This window comes from Mus caroli, unplaced genomic scaffold, assembly GCF_978045245.1.
Source record: "Mus caroli unplaced genomic scaffold, Mus_caroli_1 scaffold_17, whole genome shotgun sequence".
NCBI lineage: Eukaryota > Metazoa > Chordata > Mammalia > Rodentia > Muridae > Mus > Mus caroli.
In genome coordinates this window covers 46,155,201-46,176,210 of record NW_028227272.1, presented here as the reverse complement: position 1 = coordinate 46,176,210, position 21,010 = coordinate 46,155,201, and the positions used below count along the sequence as shown (strand labels likewise).

Sequence of the window (21,010 nt, the reverse complement as noted above, 5' to 3'; positions counted from 1 at the left end):
CCAATCTCATCAGAAAAGAAAAGGGTTTTCCCACACAACCTCTCATTCTCAAATAAACCTGAGCCAATGCAGACTAGGAAGGTCTTCCCAAACCCAGCCTGAAGTGGGAGCAGCTGATGAACCTGCCTGCCTCCTTCTTGAACCCAAAAGCCATCCTATAATAAAGACAAACCAGGTTCATTCTTGTTTATGATTCAACCTCTGTTTCTCAAGGGTTTGGTTATCCTCCACCTGAAACCTTCATTACAAATGGTTTGGTGCTGCCTATTCCAGGAAATGGCAACCGTGTCACCTGCTATTATGACCATCCACTATTATGACTACCTTATGACATCATGACTAACTTATGACATCATGACTACCTTATGACATCATGACTACCTTATGACAACCTTGCTTGCATTATGCTTATGTTCTGATTCTGTAATCTAATCCCACTGCATATTTTCATGTCAAATACATTTGGAAATCCCCCCTATCCCTGAGCTATAGAAATATATATAGAGAAAGATGCTGCCTGTGTACACAAGAAGAGAAGTTTGCATTAATTAATTACTTACTTTAATTAATTTGGCCATTATGATTTGGGTAGGTGGTCTTTCTTCTCCAATCTATGAGATTAACACACCCAGTGGGACAGAGACCAGAATGAGCAACCACAAAGCTACACACGAGCCTAGAGATCTGCTCAGCCAAACTGGTGTAATGCTAAATGGATTAAATAATCCTTCCTGTTTCTTGGGGATATTGCTTAGTATGAAGGTAAACTGAGAGGCACCTATAACCTGGCGAGCTTCCCTCAGCCCTACAGTGGAAAGGTATGCCAAGGTTCGAAAGGCAGCAGAACATCTTAGTCACTCCTTTCAGAGTAAAGAATTTCAAAATGACTCAAAAAAGCAGACAGATCAATATTTCATGGCATATGAAATGCTACTTCATAAGTAATAAGAACATATTCATAAAGCTGATGTCTTTATGCAGATGGAGATACTCATTTTAAAGAATACCCCAGGAATAGCTTTTCATTCTGAATTAGCTCTGTGCTCTGTAGTTCTTACTAACTGGTAGAGTACAGATTGCAAGATGAGCTAAGTGTGTCTTTAGTAACTCAAGATCTCCAACTGTCTACCTTTAGGAATACTAAATCCAGCCATCTCTAGTCCAGAGCAAGATGCCAGATGTTCCAAGTGCCACTGGGTCCCCTTGCTTTTCTCATCGCTGAAGCCAGCTGATTGTTCTCCAAGGATATTATTTTGCCCAAGGCAGTGTGGACTTTGACATTCCTTCAAGTTTCAACTAGAATATTGACTAGAGGATAGTTTGTAGACACATTACTTTGTAAAAAGTGTCAACTCCTTGATTGTAACAGAAAACAATAAAAACATTAAAAATCCACAATAGCCTCATTGAATCTCTTCTCCCTCTTGACCTTCACCTTAACCAAGACACTGAGACTGGGAGACTTTGGTGTCCACAACAAGCACTGCTGTCTAGCCTGGACTCTTGGCTTTATCTTAGAAGGAAGGTCGTTTCTATTAGGTTTTATTTTGTTTTGTTGAGTTCTGCCCTCCACAAAAATAACTGAATATTTAAAAATGTGATATCTGAACCCCTCCCCGAGAACTACTGTTTATGTTTTATTCCAATTCATTGATCCTATTCTACACAGAATGAGGCAATGTACCACTGATCCTATTCTACACAGAACTGAGGCAATACACTACTTCCATATTCTTTTGGTTTTAGCTTTGGTGGCTTCGACCATTTGACTTTTCTGATTTTAACAATAAACTTTTCCTTTAAATCGAGATGATACACTGAAGTTCACATGACTAATATGGAGCTTAGACTTTATCCAGAGGTACATCATGTCCTTAGTACTAAAGATGACATCTTGAAAACACACATGAAGCTGCTGGGTACACAGATCTCCTGAAAAGTCATCTGTAAACTTTGATCAAATCTTTTCAAATGTCCTACATTTCCACATAACCTACTTCCAAAAACTGATCATGACTGCATGGTCAGATTTTCTAAGCTATGTACAAGCACAGTGTATTAAGCACAAGCAACCATTTTTAGTTTTCCTATTGTAGCCACTAAATAACTGATTCATGTTAAAGCATCACATGTGCTTTTAACCACAAAAAAAAATCTATTAGGCATCATAACAAGTAGCATGAGGCTCCTTCCACCCGATACTGACAACTATGTGGAGAGAAGAGAGTCTTGAAACAACTGCTATCAGACTTCCATGAGCCCACCTTCACCCCCCACACACTTACTGGCACAGGTATATCTCCAAGATTAGTCTGTTTGGTGCTGCTTAAAGATGCAGAATTCTTGTGAGTTAGTTTATTCTAATAATCTATAACATTAAAAAAATCATCTAAATGGCATGCTAGGAATTTTTACTAGCATATAAAAGGACACCTTAAAATGCTATAGTCACTAGACAACTTGAAATAGTTTTTGAGTTTAGGAACAAAATCTGAATGGAAGGCAACTTGTATAAAGCTGAGATCTGGTTCATCTCCACACTTGACTGTTCAAGAAGTGGAAATCTAAGTGTCAGGTGGCTCAGGTACTGAGAAAGGCCATGATGATGTCTGTGCACCTTGAAGTACGTCCAGGCCAACTAGTGTCAGTAGCTTTTCTCCAAGGAACTTGTCTTTATTTCAACATTTCCCTGAGAAGGTCCAGGGTGTCCTGGGGATTAACCAACATTCCATGTCCTTCCCATGGGTTTCTTGGTTCTTATTTGTCTATCATGAAAGCCTGACCCCACTACCCCGAAGAATGAGAGATTATGGTTTCTGAGAAACAATGACAGTCTGGAGGATGCATTTCACCAGTCTGACCTTGTGAACATTTGTGTAATAGGGAACTTGTCTCCTTGCTTGTCACTTCTGTCCCTAGCTGGGCAAAGCAGTGAGAGATAGTTGGTTCTTTGTAGTCTAACCTGTCTTCAAATGGAACCTCTTGTCTAGTGTAATAATATCTACTGTCATATACAGCTTAAAAAGAATAGTTATATTAGAAGTCTATTGTTAGGGTCTAAAAGGAAACACATGGATTGTTGCAAACTACAAGGTGAGACCAGAAGACAGAGAGAGCATCCATCTTCCTCAACTGACTAGAGTACCTGAATCAAGGGGACTAAAACTTAAGGTCAGAAGGACATCAGGGGCAGTTCCCATAATATGGATTGAGGGAATCATGGAAACATCATTGTCTGGTAGGCCAGTGACATTCAGTAAAAGGAATCAGCCAGACCAAGGTGACCTTAAAGGGAAAGAGCTGGAAGAACAACACCCAATGGAACCCGAGACTGTGAGCCAAAGGAAAGAGATGCTTTGATAGAGGCCAATGCAGTGAGCCTCTCAGTCCATGTGCAGAAAGGGCTCTGAATCTGGTGGATGAGTCTGAAGATGAAGGTAAAAACTATGAAAGATATTTCCCAGGTAATAACAATACCACCACCATCACACCAGCAGCAGCAGCAGCAACAACAACAACAACAATAATAGTAGACCACTATTCTACATTTTGTAGTTAGATGCGGGAAGTGGGTGCGGCCGCAGGGCCTGTGAAACCCACTTGTTTACTGCATTGCCCAAGCATTTGCAGTGAGACTGCATGCATGGACTGCCTGCCAGGCTGGACAGCTCTTCGTGATCCAGACCTGTCAGCCTATCTGTGAACGATCTAAGCTCGTGCCTGGAGCGTGTGTGAATTCTGATTGGATGAGGTGGGGTGGAGCTAGAAGGAGACCAAGTCAGCGCGAGTAGGGAGAAGAGTTTAGTCCTTGCTGCGAGAAGGATGAAGTAGTAGAAGCTGCTGTTGTAAGTGGTAGAAGCTAGCTGTTGTAAAAGAAGCCAGTAGTAGTGAAGAGAGTTTGTTTAGCCCTTGCCCTAGGTAGAAGCCAGTAGTAGTAGAATAAGAGTAGTTTAGCCCTTGCCCTAAGAAGAAGCTGCTGGGGAAGAGAGCTGTACAAGAAAAAGCCCGAAGTAAAGTTGCTGCGTGAACCCAACTTGGTGTCTGTGTCGTTCCTGTCGCTGGCCAGAGCAGGACAATGACAGTTAGATGGGCTGAACCTACATTTAGAGCTATTCTCCAAAATCCAACTTAGTGTAGCCTACTGGGGGCCATGGCTTTAGTCTCCTGTGCAATGTGTAATGTGCTCTGTGGTTTTCTTTTTTTGTTTTACTCCCTTTTCAATTGCTGTGTTTTCAAAAGCCCTTGACATAGGGTATGGACAAAGAGCTCCATCTTAGCAAGTATAAGAAGCAAAGCTTTTCTTGAGAAACGATGTGAAGGTTTTGACCTAGAATCCAGAAGAAATACATCACCAGAAGAAATATATTACTATGGGATGATTCAAAATCCAACAATTAGTGAGAATAAATGAAAGTCACACCAGGGAAAAGGTGAAAGGCCATAGCCATAGATTGCAAAGGTTGATTCAGTAGTGTATTTTACTCTTTGGTGCATACATGGTTGTTTCAGGATAGCCAGTTACATTTAGGATGGTTAGTGTTGGGAATCGCAGACAGTATCAGTGCCAGTGTCTCTATGAATGCCCTGGACAGACCCGACCACTCAAAGACTGACTTGTCTGGAGTTGAGTTACAACTGGAAAGGCAATGCTAGCAAACCTGGTGACCCTAGAGCCACGATAAATACCTGAATTATGGACATATTGGTAATTAGCCCTCTTATCAGCTTAGGTTTACATATACATTTTATATAGGGAGAAAAGATATGTCAGCTATTGACAATGTGATATTCCCCTAAATTTAGGGGGTTTTCCTTTATTTTTGTGATTATAATTATACCATGTCTCTGTTTCCTTTCCTACCTCAAAATACTCCCATAGACCCTTTCTTTTTCTGTTAAAAATTTATGGCCTCTTCTTCATTAATTGCTATTACATACATATACCTACATATACATATATATGCATATATATGATTTATGTGCAAGCAAGTGTGTAATGTGAATGCTTATTAACTCATTACTGAGACTAGGCTATCTGTGACCTTTTTAAGATTTTAACTCTGTAGTTCATGAGAAAAAAAAAACCTGGAATGTGATGTAATTGCCAACTGGTCTAAAGTTTTCTATCAACTGACTGGAGATTCACAGTCTTGTACTTTGTACACAGTTTGTTCATTCTTACGCACTAATACTAAGATGTGTGGTAAATGCTCATAAACAGTAAACAATGAAAGCCTCTGGGTAAAGAAAAACTGCAAGGAGATAACATTGATGTTTCTCGGTAATCTTAGCTCCTTCTAGTTAGATTTTTCTCATATGAATTTTAATAAATGAATAGGTAATAGTAAATTAAAATGGAATGCCTTTGAGGGTAGAGAAGTGGATCAGCAGTTAAAAGCACTTGCTGATCTTCTAGAGGTCTGGACTTTAGTCCCAAGCCTGTCTGTTGGACTCAGTGACTTCTAGACTCCATCCACACTCACATGACTTATACCTTCCTAGTAACACACATGCACGCATACAAGAGTAAAACGTTAAAAACGGGCATATAGTCGCCTCCAGCTGAAAACTGTATGATACTCTGATTTCCTCCAGTGGTGTGTGAAGTGTGGAGAAACAATTAATAATCATATTTTAGAATTGGCAAGGTGGATACAGGAAGTCTCTACTGTCAGGTTTAAGACGCAGAGATGTTTCCTAAATGGCATATTAGCTTACTACAATATAATTCTAAAAATTAGTCTTACAGGTGCTTTTCTAATATTATTCCAGAGTATTTGTGACACATGTTAAATGTTCAGCATTTTGTGACAGGGCTGCGCTCAATAGTGAGGAACTCACTGCTTTATATCCAGCATAATAAGCTTTCTAGTCGCTCACTCAATGACTCCTCAGACCGCATCTTCATATCTTGACACTCTAATTTGGTGTACCTGGCTTGGTATGACAAGGATCACCCTGAACTTGTTTAAGCCAACCAGAGCCCTTAACCTCCTGCTGCCTCAAGCACAGGGTGAGTCTCAGAAAGACTAGGAAGTCTGAATGATAGGATAGGAAGAAGCATATATGGAGATTCGGGGAGAGTTGTGGTTTTTAAAAGAGAGAGAATAGACATGGAGAGAATTCTGAGAATCATTGAGGTTCTCTGTCAACAATGAGAGGTGAATATAATCGCTGAAGCCTACATGCAGAGGATGCCAAACAAGAGCAGGCCCTGCTCCTTTGGTGGCGCTGGGTCCACCCTGTGTGAGTGTGGTTGGATGGAGAGGCAGAACCACTGAGAATCACACAGAACAGGATTTATTGTCAGACATCATTTTTACACAGTTGTGGCTACTGTGCCTCAAGTGGCTGCAGTGAGTTGCACAGGGATGGGTGGAGGGCTTTGCCTTCAATGAGGATGGAACAATCCTGTAAAGGACAGACTGTTTCCAAACTGTCCTCGTGCCCAGCCTCTATGCCATGGCCAGGTGAAGCTGGTGCTGCTTGCCTTAGAACTTTATTCATGCCTGCCATGTTGAAGGAGACTGGCAGGAAGTGGGAGGAAAAGGTCCAAGGTAGCTGGTTACTGAGAACTTACCTTGGGCCTGAAGTAATAGTTTTCAACTGTCCTACTGCTTGGGGCCCTATAGTGACCTTAGGCACATAAAGTAGAAACTCCTCTGGTTTTAACTACTCACTCTGTGACAGATTTTTTGCTTGTTCCCAACTTTAGTCTAGAACCATCCAAGGAAAGAAATTCTAGAACATGCTCATCTTCCTTAGCTCCATGGCCACAACTGTACAACTCATCTCAGGTTATAGTCCACATAAGTGTGGAGCCTACATGTGTCTTGATTAGGATGGTCTACCTACAAGTTCAAAGCATCTAACTATGGCAATGCCTGCTCCACAGTGCTAAGAGACATTTTTTGTCAATTGTCACCAAATACAGGGACCAGTTAAGCAAAGTTAGATAACTTGAAAATCCCTTCCTCATCAGGTACCAGACTCCATGAAGCATATACTAAGGGTTCTTCTCTGAGTGCTATGCCTGCAGAAATGGAGGAAAGGAGAAGTGTGCCTGCTTCTAACATCAAAATTGATTCTTACATCTGTTAAGTCTTTTGTGTGAAATTGTAGTAGAGAGATGTCTCATGCCACTGAGAATCAAAAAGCCATCCATTAATCCAAGAGGTAATTATAGTCCTTTGGATCAGAACATTTTCTTCATCATCTCCTTAGCCTGCTATTCATGCCACATACTTATTTCTTAAAGGCTTGCTTCCAGTTGTTGTCTTCTTTTTTTTTTTTAATGAAGAGAAACTCCTTATTCTTCTCGAACCTGGAAAACAGAATGTATGTCTGTGTGTGTTTTGACATTCCAGGGATGTTCCAGACCCATGTGAGCCCTTTCCAGAGGGAAAGAGGTCTCAGCAGCTCTCCATGGGCTTCAAAGGGAGGCAAGGGGGTCAGGCAATTGCCTGCTAGCAGAGAGCAGGCTCAGGTGACTCACCCCAAGGGCATGCTTTGTCACTCTCCATTTCTGCCTCCCCTCCCCCACTGGAAAAGATGCTGCAATCACTTCACTGGTTTGTTCCAGACATATGAGTGCATCAGGAAACTTTCCCTGTATTTATGGCAGTTGAAGGATTTTAGGCTCTTCTTCTGTGAATGGGGGGCAGTGAGTCATCACATTGCCCAGCAAGGTTTCCCTATTCATCTTCTGCCAGAAGCAATTTCTGACTCACTTGTTTTATTCTCGTTCTTAAAAAACAGCTGTGACAAGGTGAAATGTGGGTGGGGTTTGAAGGCCTCATGAACTCGCGAAGCTGAGGAGAATTGGAGCACAGGGGAGACCCCTCCCTAAGCAAATCCTTTCTATGGCCTTGCTGGGCAGGCTCTGCACAGGACACTCTGAACCAGTGGGATGACACTTCCTCAGCTGAGGCTACCAGTCAAGCCACTCCCCTAGAGCCTTCCAACTGGGCCTTATGACTGAGACAGCTGTCCAGGCAGCAGTGGGATCTCTCCAGAGCTACCAATGACTCAGCCTTCTCAGACTTAGATCTCCGTGTCTTCCATGTAGCCAACTTTTAGCCTCCTTCGACAAGGTCGATATTTATGATTGGCAGTCCTATCAGCGTAACTTGAGGGGCTACCAGTAATTTATTTACCAGAAATGAGCAGGCTCAACATGAACCAAGCTTTGAAAGCGAATGGAGCATCGGTGCTAGGAGCCGTGCTCACTGCTTTTCGGGCCTCGTAGAAAAGGTAGCTACTTCTATTATCCAATTTCTTCTAATCCCCTTGTCCTAAAGGCAGATGCCGTTTACAAACCATGTTTCAAGGAAACTCTCAGTGAGGAAGCAGAGATGCCCCTGCCCAGCATCCATGGCTGAGTTCATTGTTGTTTCTTCCAGTTTCTGTTTACAGAGAAGCACTGGCCTCCCCGACAGAGACATGGAAAGACCTTTCTGGGCTTCAGGGAGGAGCCAGAAGTTGAATCCTGGGACCTAGAAAGCAGGACTCCAGAATTTGGTGTCAACCCCTGGCTCACTTCTGACCAACTTCCCCCTGGTTTTCAGTTTGACCTGATTCAAACTCGCTTGCTTGGCTACTGTGGAAAGAATTCACTCTGAATTCCAAGGTCCCTTTGTACTTTTGAAATTCCCTTTGCTCCATGAATTCCTCAGTATTCTGCACTAATAAATTAAAGGTCCAAGGCTCAGAGCTTACAAGTTAGCCTGGCATGAAGGGCTTAAAAAAAATAAATCTAGAATGCTTTTCCATTTCAAGCGTTTATCAATTCCATACTCCCTGGACACGTAGAATTTAATAAGTGGGGGAAGAACTTTATTTGAGCTTGTATGGCTATTGAAAAAAAAAAAAGATTTAAAGAGAAAAGCAAGACATTCCTTGCTATACTAATCCATGTGATGCCCCCAAGGCCCGAAGCAACAGGCTGTACAGCATTTCAAAGGGATTGTACCTTTTTCTCAAGTTCCTTTGCTTTAGCTCTGAGTTTATTGACTTGCGATTCTGCGGCCTCTGCCCTCTCCTTGGCTTCATTCAGCTCATGTTGCTGCTTCTTATACTTGGAAAGGTATTGATTAGCCTGTGCCTCCTGTCAAATGGAAAGCACAGAACATGAAGATACGGCCCCTCCTAAATAGTAGTCTCTGCTCTGAAACAATACTTGAAAACAGAAGAAGATAGAAACCCAGCACTGGATCAAATGTGTCATTTTGGTCTAAGACATGCAAGTAAGACTTAAGAGTAGGGATGGAGGCTGGAGAGATACCTCAACAGTTAAGAGTCCTTACTGCTCTTTCAGAAGACCCAGATTTCCTTTTGAATACAGCTCACAACCGCCTGTTAACTACAGTTTCAGAGTGTCTAATGCCCTCTTCTGGCCAATCTATGCACCAGAAAATCACATAAAGCTTTATATTAAAAACTTTATGTAATGATACATATAAGCAAAGTGCCAATACATATAAAGAAGAATGAAATCAAGAATTTTTTTTAAGAATAGGAACAGAGATTCATTTTACAGCTGTTGTCCTCTGGAAATTCAGAATGGGTGTTCTTTTCCACCAATTGTATAACTTTCTCACACTTATATTCTAGAGCAATCATAGTTATTGGTTTAAAATCAGATTCATATTCTACCTACACTTGGAAACAGGTGGCTACCCTTTCAAATTATGCATCAATAATTCTTGGACACAATAACAAGCCATACAATTCAAAAATTCTTAAAATATTACGTGTAAACTAATACATATGCCACTTAACCTTTAACATATTTGTTATTGAAAACCTGAACTGAGGCCAATAAAATAATTAGCTAAGGAGTAAGAAGAAGGATATTTAGATGATAGTGGTTTTGCTCACATTGTTGCCAGATTCATCAGAAAAAAATGTATTACAAGTTTCAATTATGTTCACCCAAAGTCTAAAGCTGAAGGAGATTTAAAATGAAACTCTGAAAAAATTTGCCAATCTAATCCTGCATGGCACCCTTATTTTATACTTGGCTCATTTCTGCTAATGTATATGTTTGAGTCTAGCCATCAGGTCAAGGGAGAGAGGTCTGGCTTCCTTCAGGGAAGAACAGCACAATTTTCCTCTCTTGTTTCCCCTCCTGTAAGCTGTAGTGCTAATTTATATAAAAGCAGAGAATGGGCAGATGCAGCTGGTGCCTTTGCTGAGCAGTTTCACAAGCTCAGAGCATTAGCCAAAAGCAGTGGCCAGGAACTCCACGATGCTCAACTGGCACTTACTGCTGCTTCCACTTGCTGTTTGTAACTCTGCACCTTCAGCTGAAGTTTGTCAGACAGAGCCTGCATCCTGCTGAGATTTTTCTTGTCTTCTTCCACCTGAAATGCATAGACATGCATAGGAAAGTCATTTGGAGGATCCAACAATGTGCACTAAATGTACACTCATATATATATGAGTATATTGTAACATGTATATACATATACATGTTACAATCTGATAACAGAACATTAAAAGATACATTTAACCCCATTCATCCTGAGTTTTGAGACAGTAATGGATGGCTCTGAGAAATGGCAACAACTTTTCTCTTGATCTTCACTGCCAGCCCTTTGCTTAAATGGAAGTCAAGGCCATTAGGTTTAATACATTCTTCAGTCTTTTCATTCCAGATAAGCTACACTTACCTGGGATTTCTTACTAGGAATAAAATTTATTATTACAAAAGCCATTTATGAAAAATGGAAATCCAAAAATCCCTCAGTCAAAACAAGTGAACCCCTGAGCTTCTGAATTGGTGCTTGGCTTCATGTAATAAACTATAGGAAAGCTAAGTTTCTTGGAATTATGTCATGGGCATCAGTAAAGATGGTGAGCCGCATTCTGCAAGCCATGGCCACCATCTTCAGCTCTGTCATTGTCTAGGCTCCAGCTGGAGAAAAGACACATGGGGAGGTGGGCTTTCTCAACAGTTCTCCATGAAATCTTTGACATTCTAAGAAAGCACATGGGTGGGACTCTTCATGCTCCTGACCATCTTCCCACACCCCTGAAAACACTGCAGGATTTTCAAATCAAGTGCCTTTTCCGAAGAATGAGAGACCAATCTAATCAAGATCCACTTCTAAGCTCATTTTTAAACTGGCCGTAGTTTACTTCTTCTATCTAGTATATTCTCCCAAAGACATTAGAGTCAAATGGTAAAGACCTGGGCCCAGGCTGGAACGAGATGGTCTTTAAGAGAGGGGTTCTAATAGAAAGTCATTGGACATGGGATCCCTGAAAGAACAGTGGATCTCAGATCCTTTCCTAGCCTTGAGATTAGCAGTTTTTTGCTCTGTCCCCCAAAGCAACAAGAACAACATCATGAATCATTAAAGTCCTTTGTCATAGTGATGACAAGTTGACTTTAGAGTGTGGCATTGGTCCTTCTACCCCATAAAATCCCACCGCGTATAGGATTGTACCCCCTCCCACAGCATTCTGCCTGCTCTTTCTTGTATTGGTTTGGCTAAGCTACTACCTACTCCTGACCACATTTTTATTGTTTGCTTGTTTTTCAAGACAAGGTTTCTTTGTGTAGTCCTGGCTATCCTGGAACTCACTCTGTAGATGTGACTGGCTTCAAACTCACAGAGACCCACCTATTTCTACCTGGCATACTTCCAATAGCTGAAAGCAGCCTCCCTACAAACTATATGTCTGACCCTACAATTTGATACGAATCTTAAGATTAGTCAAACCCCAAAGAAACATATAGGGCTCAACCTGGTTAGGGGGCTGAGGCTAACCTGTGTTTTAAATAAAATATCTCCTCCATTTTCAACCACATGCCTTACATTAAAAGCCTTAAGAAATTCAAATTTTTACAACACTATCTGTATACAGTGAATTCTAAAACCAATACAGAGTTAGTTCCCATTAACTTACTGAGGAGGCAGATACAATAAAGGAGATCAAGCAGAAGTAAACTGAAAAACAGCTACAAATGGGTGCTTATGCTAATGATTCTCATCTCACTGGGGAGGTAAAGCCTCATAATGAGACTTGAGCTCACATCTCCCCTGCAGACATTACCTAACTGTGGTAGCCACAACTGTGGATTGGGTGTCCCTTCCAGAAAAGAACCTGTCATTCAGCTGAAGAAAATGCCGTCACATGACAACTATCACAAATAGGGCCTTTTGGATTCAGTCACATCAATGGCACAGAGTCAAATAGCTCCAGGCAATAACTGGACTTAGAGGAACAGATGAGCCAAGTGAAACTACTGCTGTGTGGCCATTTCTGCATGACAGGATTCTCCTCTCTAGGCAATTTCTGTGCTGGAGATGTTCTCTGTATTTACCCAGAGCCTCCTGGAGCTACCTGAAGCTCGTTCGCTCTATGCCACCCTTCCTTTAACACTTGGTGGATGTCAGTCTGCACCTTGAGGTTCCATCTGCCAGAACCAACTTGGAGTCCATCTTGCTTTTCAGAGCTGTAACTATCAGAAAACCTTTTCACTTGAAAATCCATCCTGTCATCTTGGCCTGAAGCATAGACCCAACACTGACTTTACCAACTTTTGCTTCCCTGTTCCTAAAAACAAAGATGCTGTGTTTCCACTAAGGCATATAAAGTGGGACCCATGCTCATGCATGCCCAGATTTCTGAATATAGGAGGTTGTCAGAGACAAAATGAGGTAGCTGAGGGACGAATGAAGGGGACAGGGACAAGCTTTACATTCTAGACAGTGAAATGCTACTGGTCTTAGGCCTTGCGTTTCTGGAACATTTCTGTAGGCTGTTAAGTTTCTATATTCCAGAGACACAGAGAAAACAAATGGAGACTGAGGACAGCCGTTATTTTAGAATACGATCACACTGGGTTGCTTTTCCAGTACACAGTTATAGACTCTTCCCAGAGGAGTTTACTAGGAAAAGAGAACCGTAGTTTTTTTCTTCGAAAAATGACAATCCCCCAACCCCCGCCCCAAAGTGACACCTGTGAATGGTCTGTCACAAAAATACTGCCTTATAGTCCAAAGTGTATCTTGGTGTTAGGAGAAGGAACTAAATGGACTCGGAATCAACTCTGAATATTACGAAAACAGACATGAATATCAATCGGGGGGGGGGATCTTTCTAGACCACTTTCAACTCACAGGATTCTATTCTAGCGCAGAAGTACTGCTCAGTGGGTATCGCCTGACTTCATGGTGGGAAGGCATCTGCAACTAAATGGGTGCACTTGAAGCACTGCAGAGGCACATAGGAAAACAGAGAAATGCACCCTATGGAATCCCTGGGACTCTCACCTTAGCCACAGGGCACGTGTGAACAGCGGAGCCTGAAAGCTACTTCATGAGAACATGAGTAAAAAAAGAGAAAATAAATAAGGAAACAAAGCACAACTGTAAAATATAGAGCATGAGAAACATCAATAATGTTGAAGGAAAAAAACAACAAAATTAATCTGTAGCAGAGCAAAAATGCACTCTCCATGGAAATGAAAATAAAATATAGGTTTGGTGCTTTGTTCTATTACAGCAGTTCTTTTTTTTTTTTTTTTTTTTTTTTTTTTTTTTTAATATTTTTATTACATAATTTCCTCAATTACATTTCCAATACTATCCCAAAAGTCCCCCATAGCGCCCCCCACTTCCCTACCCACCCATTCCCATTCTTTTGGCCCTGGCATTCCCCTATATTGGGGCATATAAAGTTTGCAAGTCCAATGGGCCTCTCTTTCCATTGATGGCCGACTAGACCATCTTTCGATACATATGCAGCTAGAGACAAGAGCTCCAGGGTTCCGGTTAGTACATCATGTTGTTCCAACAATAGGGTTGCAGATCTCTTTAGCTCCTTGGGTACTTTCTCTAGCTTCTCCATTGGGAGCCCTGTGATACATCCAATAGCTGACTGTGAACATCCACTCCTGTGTTTGCTAGGCCCCGGCATCGTCTCACAAGAGACAGCTATATTTGGGTCCTTTCAGCAAGATCTTGCTAGTGTATGCAATGGTGTCAGCGTTTAGAAGCTGATTATGGGACGGATCCCTGGATACAGCAGTCTCTAAATGGTCCATCCTTTCATCACAGCTACGAACTTTGTCTCTGTAGCTCCTTCCCTGGGTGTTTTGTTCCCAATTCTAAGAAGGTGCACAGTGTCCACACTTTGGTCTTCATTCTTCTTGAGTTTCATGCGTTTAGCAAATTGTATCTTATATCTTGGGTATCCTAAGTTTTGGGCTAATATCCACTTATCAATGAATACATATTGTGTGAGTTCTTTTGTGATTGTGTTACTTCACTCAAGATGATGCCCTCCAGGTCCATCCATTTGGCTAGGAATTTCATAAATTCATTCTTTTTAATAGCTGAGTAGTACTCCATTGTGTAAATGTACCATAATTTCTGTATCCATTCCTCTGTTGAGGGACATCTGGGTTCTTTCCAGCTTCTGGCTATTATAAATAGGGCTGCTATGAACATAGTGGAGCATGTGTCCTTTTTACCAGTTGGGACATCTTCTGGATATATGCCCAGGAGAGGTATTGCTGGATCCTCCGGTAGTACTATGTCCAATTTTCTGAGGAACCGCCAGACTGATTTCCAGAGTGGTTGTACAAGCTTGCAATCCCACCAACAATGGAGGAGTGTTCCTCTTTCTCCACATCCTCGCCAGCATCTGCTGTCACCTGAATTTTTGATCTTAGCCATTCTGACTGGTGTGAGGTGGAATCTCAGGGTTGTTTTGATTTGCATTTCCCTGATGATTAAGGATGTTGAACATTTTTTCAGGTGCTTCTCTGCCATTCGGTATTCCTCAGGTGAGAATTCTTTGTTCAGTTCTGAGCCCCATTTTTTAATGGGGTTATTTGACTTTCTGGAGTCCACCTTCTTGAGTTCTTTATATATATTGGATATTAGTCCCTTATCTGATTTAGGATAGGTGAAGATCCTTTCCCAATCTGTTGGTGGTTTTTTTGTCTTATTGATGGTGTCTTTAGCCTTGCAGAAGCTTTGTAGTTTCATGAGGTCCCACTTGTCAATTCTCGATCTTACAGCACAAGCCATTACTGTTCTATTCAGGAATTTTTCCCCTGTGCCCATATCTTCAAGGCTTTTCCCCACTTTCTCCTCTATAAGTTTCAGTGTCTCTGGTTTTATGTGAAGTTCCTTGATCCACTTAGACTTGATCTTAGTACAAGGAGATAGGAATGGATCGATTCGCATTCTTCTACATGTTAACAACCAGTTGTGCCAGCACCATTTGTTGAAAATGCTGTCTTTCTTCCACTGGATGTTTTTAGCTCCCTTGTCGAAGATCAAGTGACCATAGGTGTGTGGGTTCATTTCTGGGTCTTCAATTCTATTCCATTGGTCTATTTGTCTGTCACTATACCAGTACCATGCAGTTTTTATCACAATTGCTCTGTAGTAGAGCTTTAGGTCCGGCATGGTGATTCCACCAGAGGTTCTTTTATCCTTGAGAAGAGTTTTTGCTATCCTAGGTTTTTTGTTATTCCAGATGAATTTGCAGATTGCACTTTCTAATTCGTTGAAGAATTGATTTGGAATTTTGATGGGGATTGCATTGAATCTGTAGATTGCTTTTGGCAAGATAGCCATTTTTACAATGTTGATCCTGCCAATCCATGAGCATGGGAGATCTTTCCATCTTCTGAGATCTTCTATAATTTCTTTCTTCAGAGACTTGAAGTTTTTATTATACAGATCTTTCACTTCCTTAGTTAGAGTCACGCCAAGATATTTTATATTATTTGTGACTATTGAGAAGGGTGTTGTTTCCCTAATTTCTTTCTCAGCCTGTTTATTTTTTGTGTAGAGAAAGGCCATTGATTTGTTTGAGTTAATTTTATATCCAGCTACTTCACCGAAGCTGTTTATCAGGCTTAGGAGTTCTCTGGTGGAATTTTTAGGGTCACTTATATATACTATCATATCATCTGCAAAAAGTGATATTTTGACTTCATCTTTTCCAATTTGTATCCCTTTGATCTCCTTTTGTTGTCGAATTGCTCTGGCTAGGACTTCAAGTACAATGTTGAATAGGTATGGAGAAAGTGGACAGCCTTGTCTAGTCCCTGATTTTAGAGGGATTGCTTCAAGCTTCTCACCATTTACTTTGATGTTGGCTACTGGTTTGCTGTAGATTGCTTTTATCATGTTTAGGTATGGGCCTTGAATTCCTGATCTTTCCAAGACTTTTATCATGAATGGGTGTTGGATCTTGTCAAATGCTTTTTCCGCATCTAAGGAGATGACCATGTGGTTTTTATCTTTGAGTTTGTTTATATACTGGATTACGTTGATGGATTTCCGTATATTGAACCATCCCTGCATCCCTGGGATGAAACCTACTTGGTCAGGATGGATGATTGTTTTGATGTGTTCTTGGATTCGGTTAGCAAGAACTTTATTGAGGATTTTTGCATCAATATTCATAAGGGATATTGGTCTGAAGTTTTCTATCTTTGTTGGGTCTTTTTGTGGTTTAGGTATCAGAGTAATTGTGGCTTCATAGAATGAGTTGGGTAGAGTACCTTCTGTTTCTATTTTGTGGAATAGTTTGTGAAGAACTGGGATTAGATCTTCTTTGAAGGTCTGATAGAACTCTGCACTAAACCCATCTGGTCCTGGGCTTTTTTTAGTTGGGAGACTGTTAATGACTGCTTCTATTTCTTTGGGGGATATAGGGCTGTTTAGATCATTAACCTGATCTTGATTCAACTTTGGTACCTGGTATCTGTCTAGGAACTTGTCCATTTCATCCAGGTTCTCCAGTTTTGTTGAGTATAGCCTTTGGTAGAAGGATCTGATGGTGTTTTGGATGTCTTCAGGATCTGTTGTTATGTCTCCTTTTTCATTTCTGATTTTGTTAATTAGGATGCTTTCCCTGTGCCCTCTAGTGAGTCTGGCTAAGGGTTTATCTATCTTGTTGATTTTCTCAAAGAACCAGCTCCTTGATTGGTTGATTCTTTGAATAGTTTTTCTTGTTTCCACTTGGTTGATTTCACCCCTGAGTTTGATTATTTCCTGCCGTCTACTCCTCTTGGGTGAATTTGCTTCCTTTTGTTCTAGTGCTTTTAGGTGTGTTGTCAAGCTGCTAATGTGTGCTCTCTCTAGTTTCCTTTTGGAGGCACTCAGAGCTATGAGTTTTCCTCTTAAAAATGCTTTCATTGCGTCCCATAAGTTTGGGTATGTTGTGGCTTCATTTTCATTGAACTCTAAAAAGTCCTTAATTTCTTTCTTTATTCCTTCCTTGACCATATTACAGCAGTTCTTAACCTGTGGGTCTCGACCCCTTTAAGGGGAGGGAGGATGCTTGAACCACTCTTTCATAGGGGTCAGCTAAGACCATCCTGTAAATTAAATATTTGCAGTAAGATTCATAAAAGTATCAATATTATAGTTATGAAGTAGCTACAAAATTACCTTTAATGCTAGAGGTCATTACAACATGAGGAATTATTAAAGGGTCACAGCATTAGGAAGGCTGAGAACCACTGTTCTATAATGAAACATTTATAAAGGAAACAATAAAAACAGTCCATGGACAAGAAAAAAATACATTATTAACAAATGATGTCCCACTCCATCATAATTGGCAGTTTCTCAAATGTAGTACAGAGTCACAAAATGCCATGTCTCTAAGGTGGTTACTTTCTTAGCCACACCAACTTTGACTTCCAGAGATCATTGTTTAAAACAATGTCAAGCTCATCTTAGAAAAAGAACCGTGTATTCAGAAAACAACTGTCCAAGTGACTGGAGAGATGTCCCAATGCTTATGAGCATTCTTTGTTCTTGCAGAGGACATAGATTTGGTCTCAGCATCCACATGGTACAGAACTATCCACAATTCAAGGGGATCCAACACCCTATTCAGAAATTCTCAGGCACCAGGCATACGTACAGTGTATATATGTACATGCAGATATAACTCTCAAAATGCATAAAATAAAAATAATTAGAGGATACATAGATAGATAGATAGATAGATAGATAGATAGATAGATAGATAGATAGATTTAAACAAGTGTCCAAGTGGTTTTAAGTTTAGCTTAGTTAGACTATTTGGTACATTCAGAGTGTCCTGCCTTCTTCAGAACACTGTTTCCTGCTGTAGGGAAAAAGATATTGACATTTCTATTCACTTCTAGAACTAGAATCAGGACCCTAAACCCCTGCATTAGCATTGTTAAAGGAGCTTTAACAATCTGCCTAAAATGAGTTTGGCCTTTTATCAGAATAAGCTATATTGCATAATGTGACAAAGGTAGAAGGAACTTTGGGGAGTATGTGTTCAACACTGAAACAGTCCAACACTGAAGAACCACTTGGTCACCAACATCCTGTGGGTATGCTGGTAGTCAACCAGTTAAAACACAGCTGAAAAGTTATTTCCTACTGATTGTATGACTGAAGAAAAGATAAGGCAAGAGGCCAATGGGGAAGAGCCCTAAGACAATTCCTAGGCCATTGTGAATTTAACAAAGGCGTTTGAGACCTCAACAAGCTCCTTGCAAAGCTTGAAACACTCAAAGGTTTACGTGAACACAAAAGAATGTTCATGATCATTATCTGCAGACGAGCAAATATATAATGAGAAAAAGAAGCCAAGAATATCACCATGGACAGATTTCTGAAGAGAGAGGCCCCTCCTCAAGTGGAAAATCAAAAGGATCCTTGCAGTGAGTATTTCAGAAGAAACAGTTACAGTCACATGAGATGAAAGTCCACATGTGTAACTTCTGATGGTGTCATAGTGGTACAAGATGTGCAGGGACAAGTTTATTTAACAAGCATGACCCAGTATAGGCCTAGGCTAATGCATGTGTCTACTCTCTCTCTCCTTATATAATTTGTTTTTATTTTATGTCCATTGGTGTTTTGCCTGCATGTATATCTGTGTGAGGGTCAGAACCCTGGAACTGGAGTCACAGACAGTTGTGAACTGCCATGCAAGCAGTTCAGATCCTCTGGAAGAGCAGCCCATGTTCTTAACTGCTGAACCATCTCTCCAGCTCCTAACATGTGTGTCTTAACAACAAGATAATTATAAGGTAAAAATCCTCTATGGTCATGTGTGAAAATGTCATAATGAGACCTCTTACTCTGTATAATTTAATATATGCTCATAAGGAACATTTAAAAGTATGAAACAAAAATAAAAAGAATGGATAATAAAGGTGTAGTACATATTTTTAGTAGAACTGTATTAAGCTATAAAGAAGATAAAGTTTTCGGGAAAATGATGAAACTGGCAGTGTTATATGAGTGAGAAAACCCAGGCACAGAAAGCCAAACACCATATGTTCCCTCATACACAGATGCTAGCTTCTGAGATACATTTATTATTTTCTACCTATAAATCTTCAAGGATTATGTGGAGGTTGAGTAGGTAGAGATCAGGAAGGTAGGAATGAGAACAAAGAGGCACTAGTTGACAGGTGGAGAGGGTAATAGAACATGTGTGATAGGAAAGCAGAAAGGGACTATTTGGAATGGAAGAGCTGAGTGGGGCTAGAGGATGGGAAAGGAGTGGGGGAAAACACGGTGGAGAAAACCAAGCAGAACTTATGTATGAAGATGCCATAAGGAAACTGGTTACTGTGCATGCTAATGAAAAAATAAACAAAACAGATATAAAAGGGGAAATATACAGTGCTTAAGAACTGGGAGTTACTAGGAGTCAAAAATTAAAATATATTTAAAATTTATAAAGTAAATCATTAAGCTGTGGAAAACTAAAAATATTGTTTCATAAATCCATGGTAGCCAATATACAGTACTGATTAAGTTCACAGTACTGTGTGGTTATGTCCAGAACCCATATATTTTCTCAGCTAAGTTACTTCCAATTCTTTAAGATCCATTAATAATAATCCCCTACGTATAAGGGATATAATTTTAGGGTGTTAAAAAATATTTTTAATCTGGCAGTTCCTCAGAAAATTGAAAATAGTTCTACCTGAAGACCCAGTTATACCACCTTGGGCATATACCCAAAAGTCACCCCATCATACCACAAGGACACATTCTCCACTATTCTCATAGCAACCTTATTGGTTATAGCCAGAAGCTGTAAACAACCCAGATGTCCCTAAATGGAAGAATAGATACAGAAACTGTGGTTCATTTACACAATGGAATACTATTCAGTTATTTGAAATGAGGACATCATGAATTTTGCAGGCAAATGGATGGAACGAGAAAATATCCTGAGTGAGAATACTCACACCCAAAAGGACATTAATGATATGTACTCACTAAGTGGATGTTAGCCAAAAAGTACAGAATACGTAGGATACAACCTACAGACAGTAAGAACTGTAACAAACAGAAATAACCAAGTGAGAAGGCCTCAACTCCACTTAGAAAGGAAAAAGAAATAATCACCAGAGGCAGAGGGAGGGAAGGACCCAGGTAGGAGAGTGGAGGGGTAAAGGAAAAGGGGAACAGAATCAGATATGGGGGGAGGAGACAGGAGAGAATCCCAGATGGCCAAGAATGGGGAACCCTCTACAGAGTACCAGAGACTCAGGAATCAAGACACTGTCAGGTCCCATTGAGGGTGACTTTAGCCAAAATGCCCAACATTGGCAAAAGGGAACTATTAAGAGTCCACTTAAGGACAGGGCCTCAAGTGGAGGGTCAGGGTTACTAATCCACAGTCAAAATTCCTGACCCAGAATTGTTCCTGTCTGAAACTGCAGAGACAAAACTGGAGAAGAGACTGAAGGAAAGATGGTCCAATGACTGACCCAACTTGGGATCCAACTCATGGGGGAACACCAAGGCCTGACACTACTTGGCTATGATGTACTTACAGGTGGGAGTCTGGTATGGCTACCCTCTGAGCGGACCTACCATCAGCTGACTGAAACAGAAGCAGATACTTTCATCAACATTATACTGAAGTCAGGGACCGCTATGGTTGAATTAGGGGAAGGATTGAAAAAGCTGAAAGGGAGAACAACCCCATAGGAAGACCAGCAATCTCAAGTTAC

At 40.7% G+C, this 21,010-nt stretch overlaps 2 protein-coding genes across 4 annotated transcripts in view; one reads left to right on the top strand and one right to left on the bottom strand.

The window, feature by feature from the left end:
- The window catches only part of LOC110311870 (leukocyte surface antigen CD47-like), a 54,716-nt gene extending 53,332 nt beyond the window's left edge, over nt 1-1,384 (top strand). For all 3 annotated transcript variants that reach the window (XM_021185445.2, XM_021185443.2, XM_021185442.2), the window contains one exon: nt 1,136-1,384. The gene's annotated coding sequence lies outside the window, so the exon portion shown is untranslated. The remainder of the gene's footprint in view (nt 1-1,135) is intronic.
- Nucleotides 1,385-6,311: 4,927 nt separating this feature from the next.
- The window catches only part of Myh15 (myosin heavy chain 15), a 167,664-nt gene continuing 152,965 nt past the window's right edge, over nt 6,312-21,010 (bottom strand). Inside the window, exons 39-41 of the mRNA XM_021185004.3 lie at nt 10,269-10,364; nt 8,972-9,106; nt 6,312-7,324 (exon numbers count right to left, since the gene is read on the bottom strand). Of these exons, the coding sequence (XP_021040663.2) occupies nt 7,310-7,324; nt 8,972-9,106; nt 10,269-10,364 (246 nt within the window). The 3' untranslated portion in view covers nt 6,312-7,309. The remainder of the gene's footprint in view (nt 7,325-8,971; nt 9,107-10,268; nt 10,365-21,010) is intronic.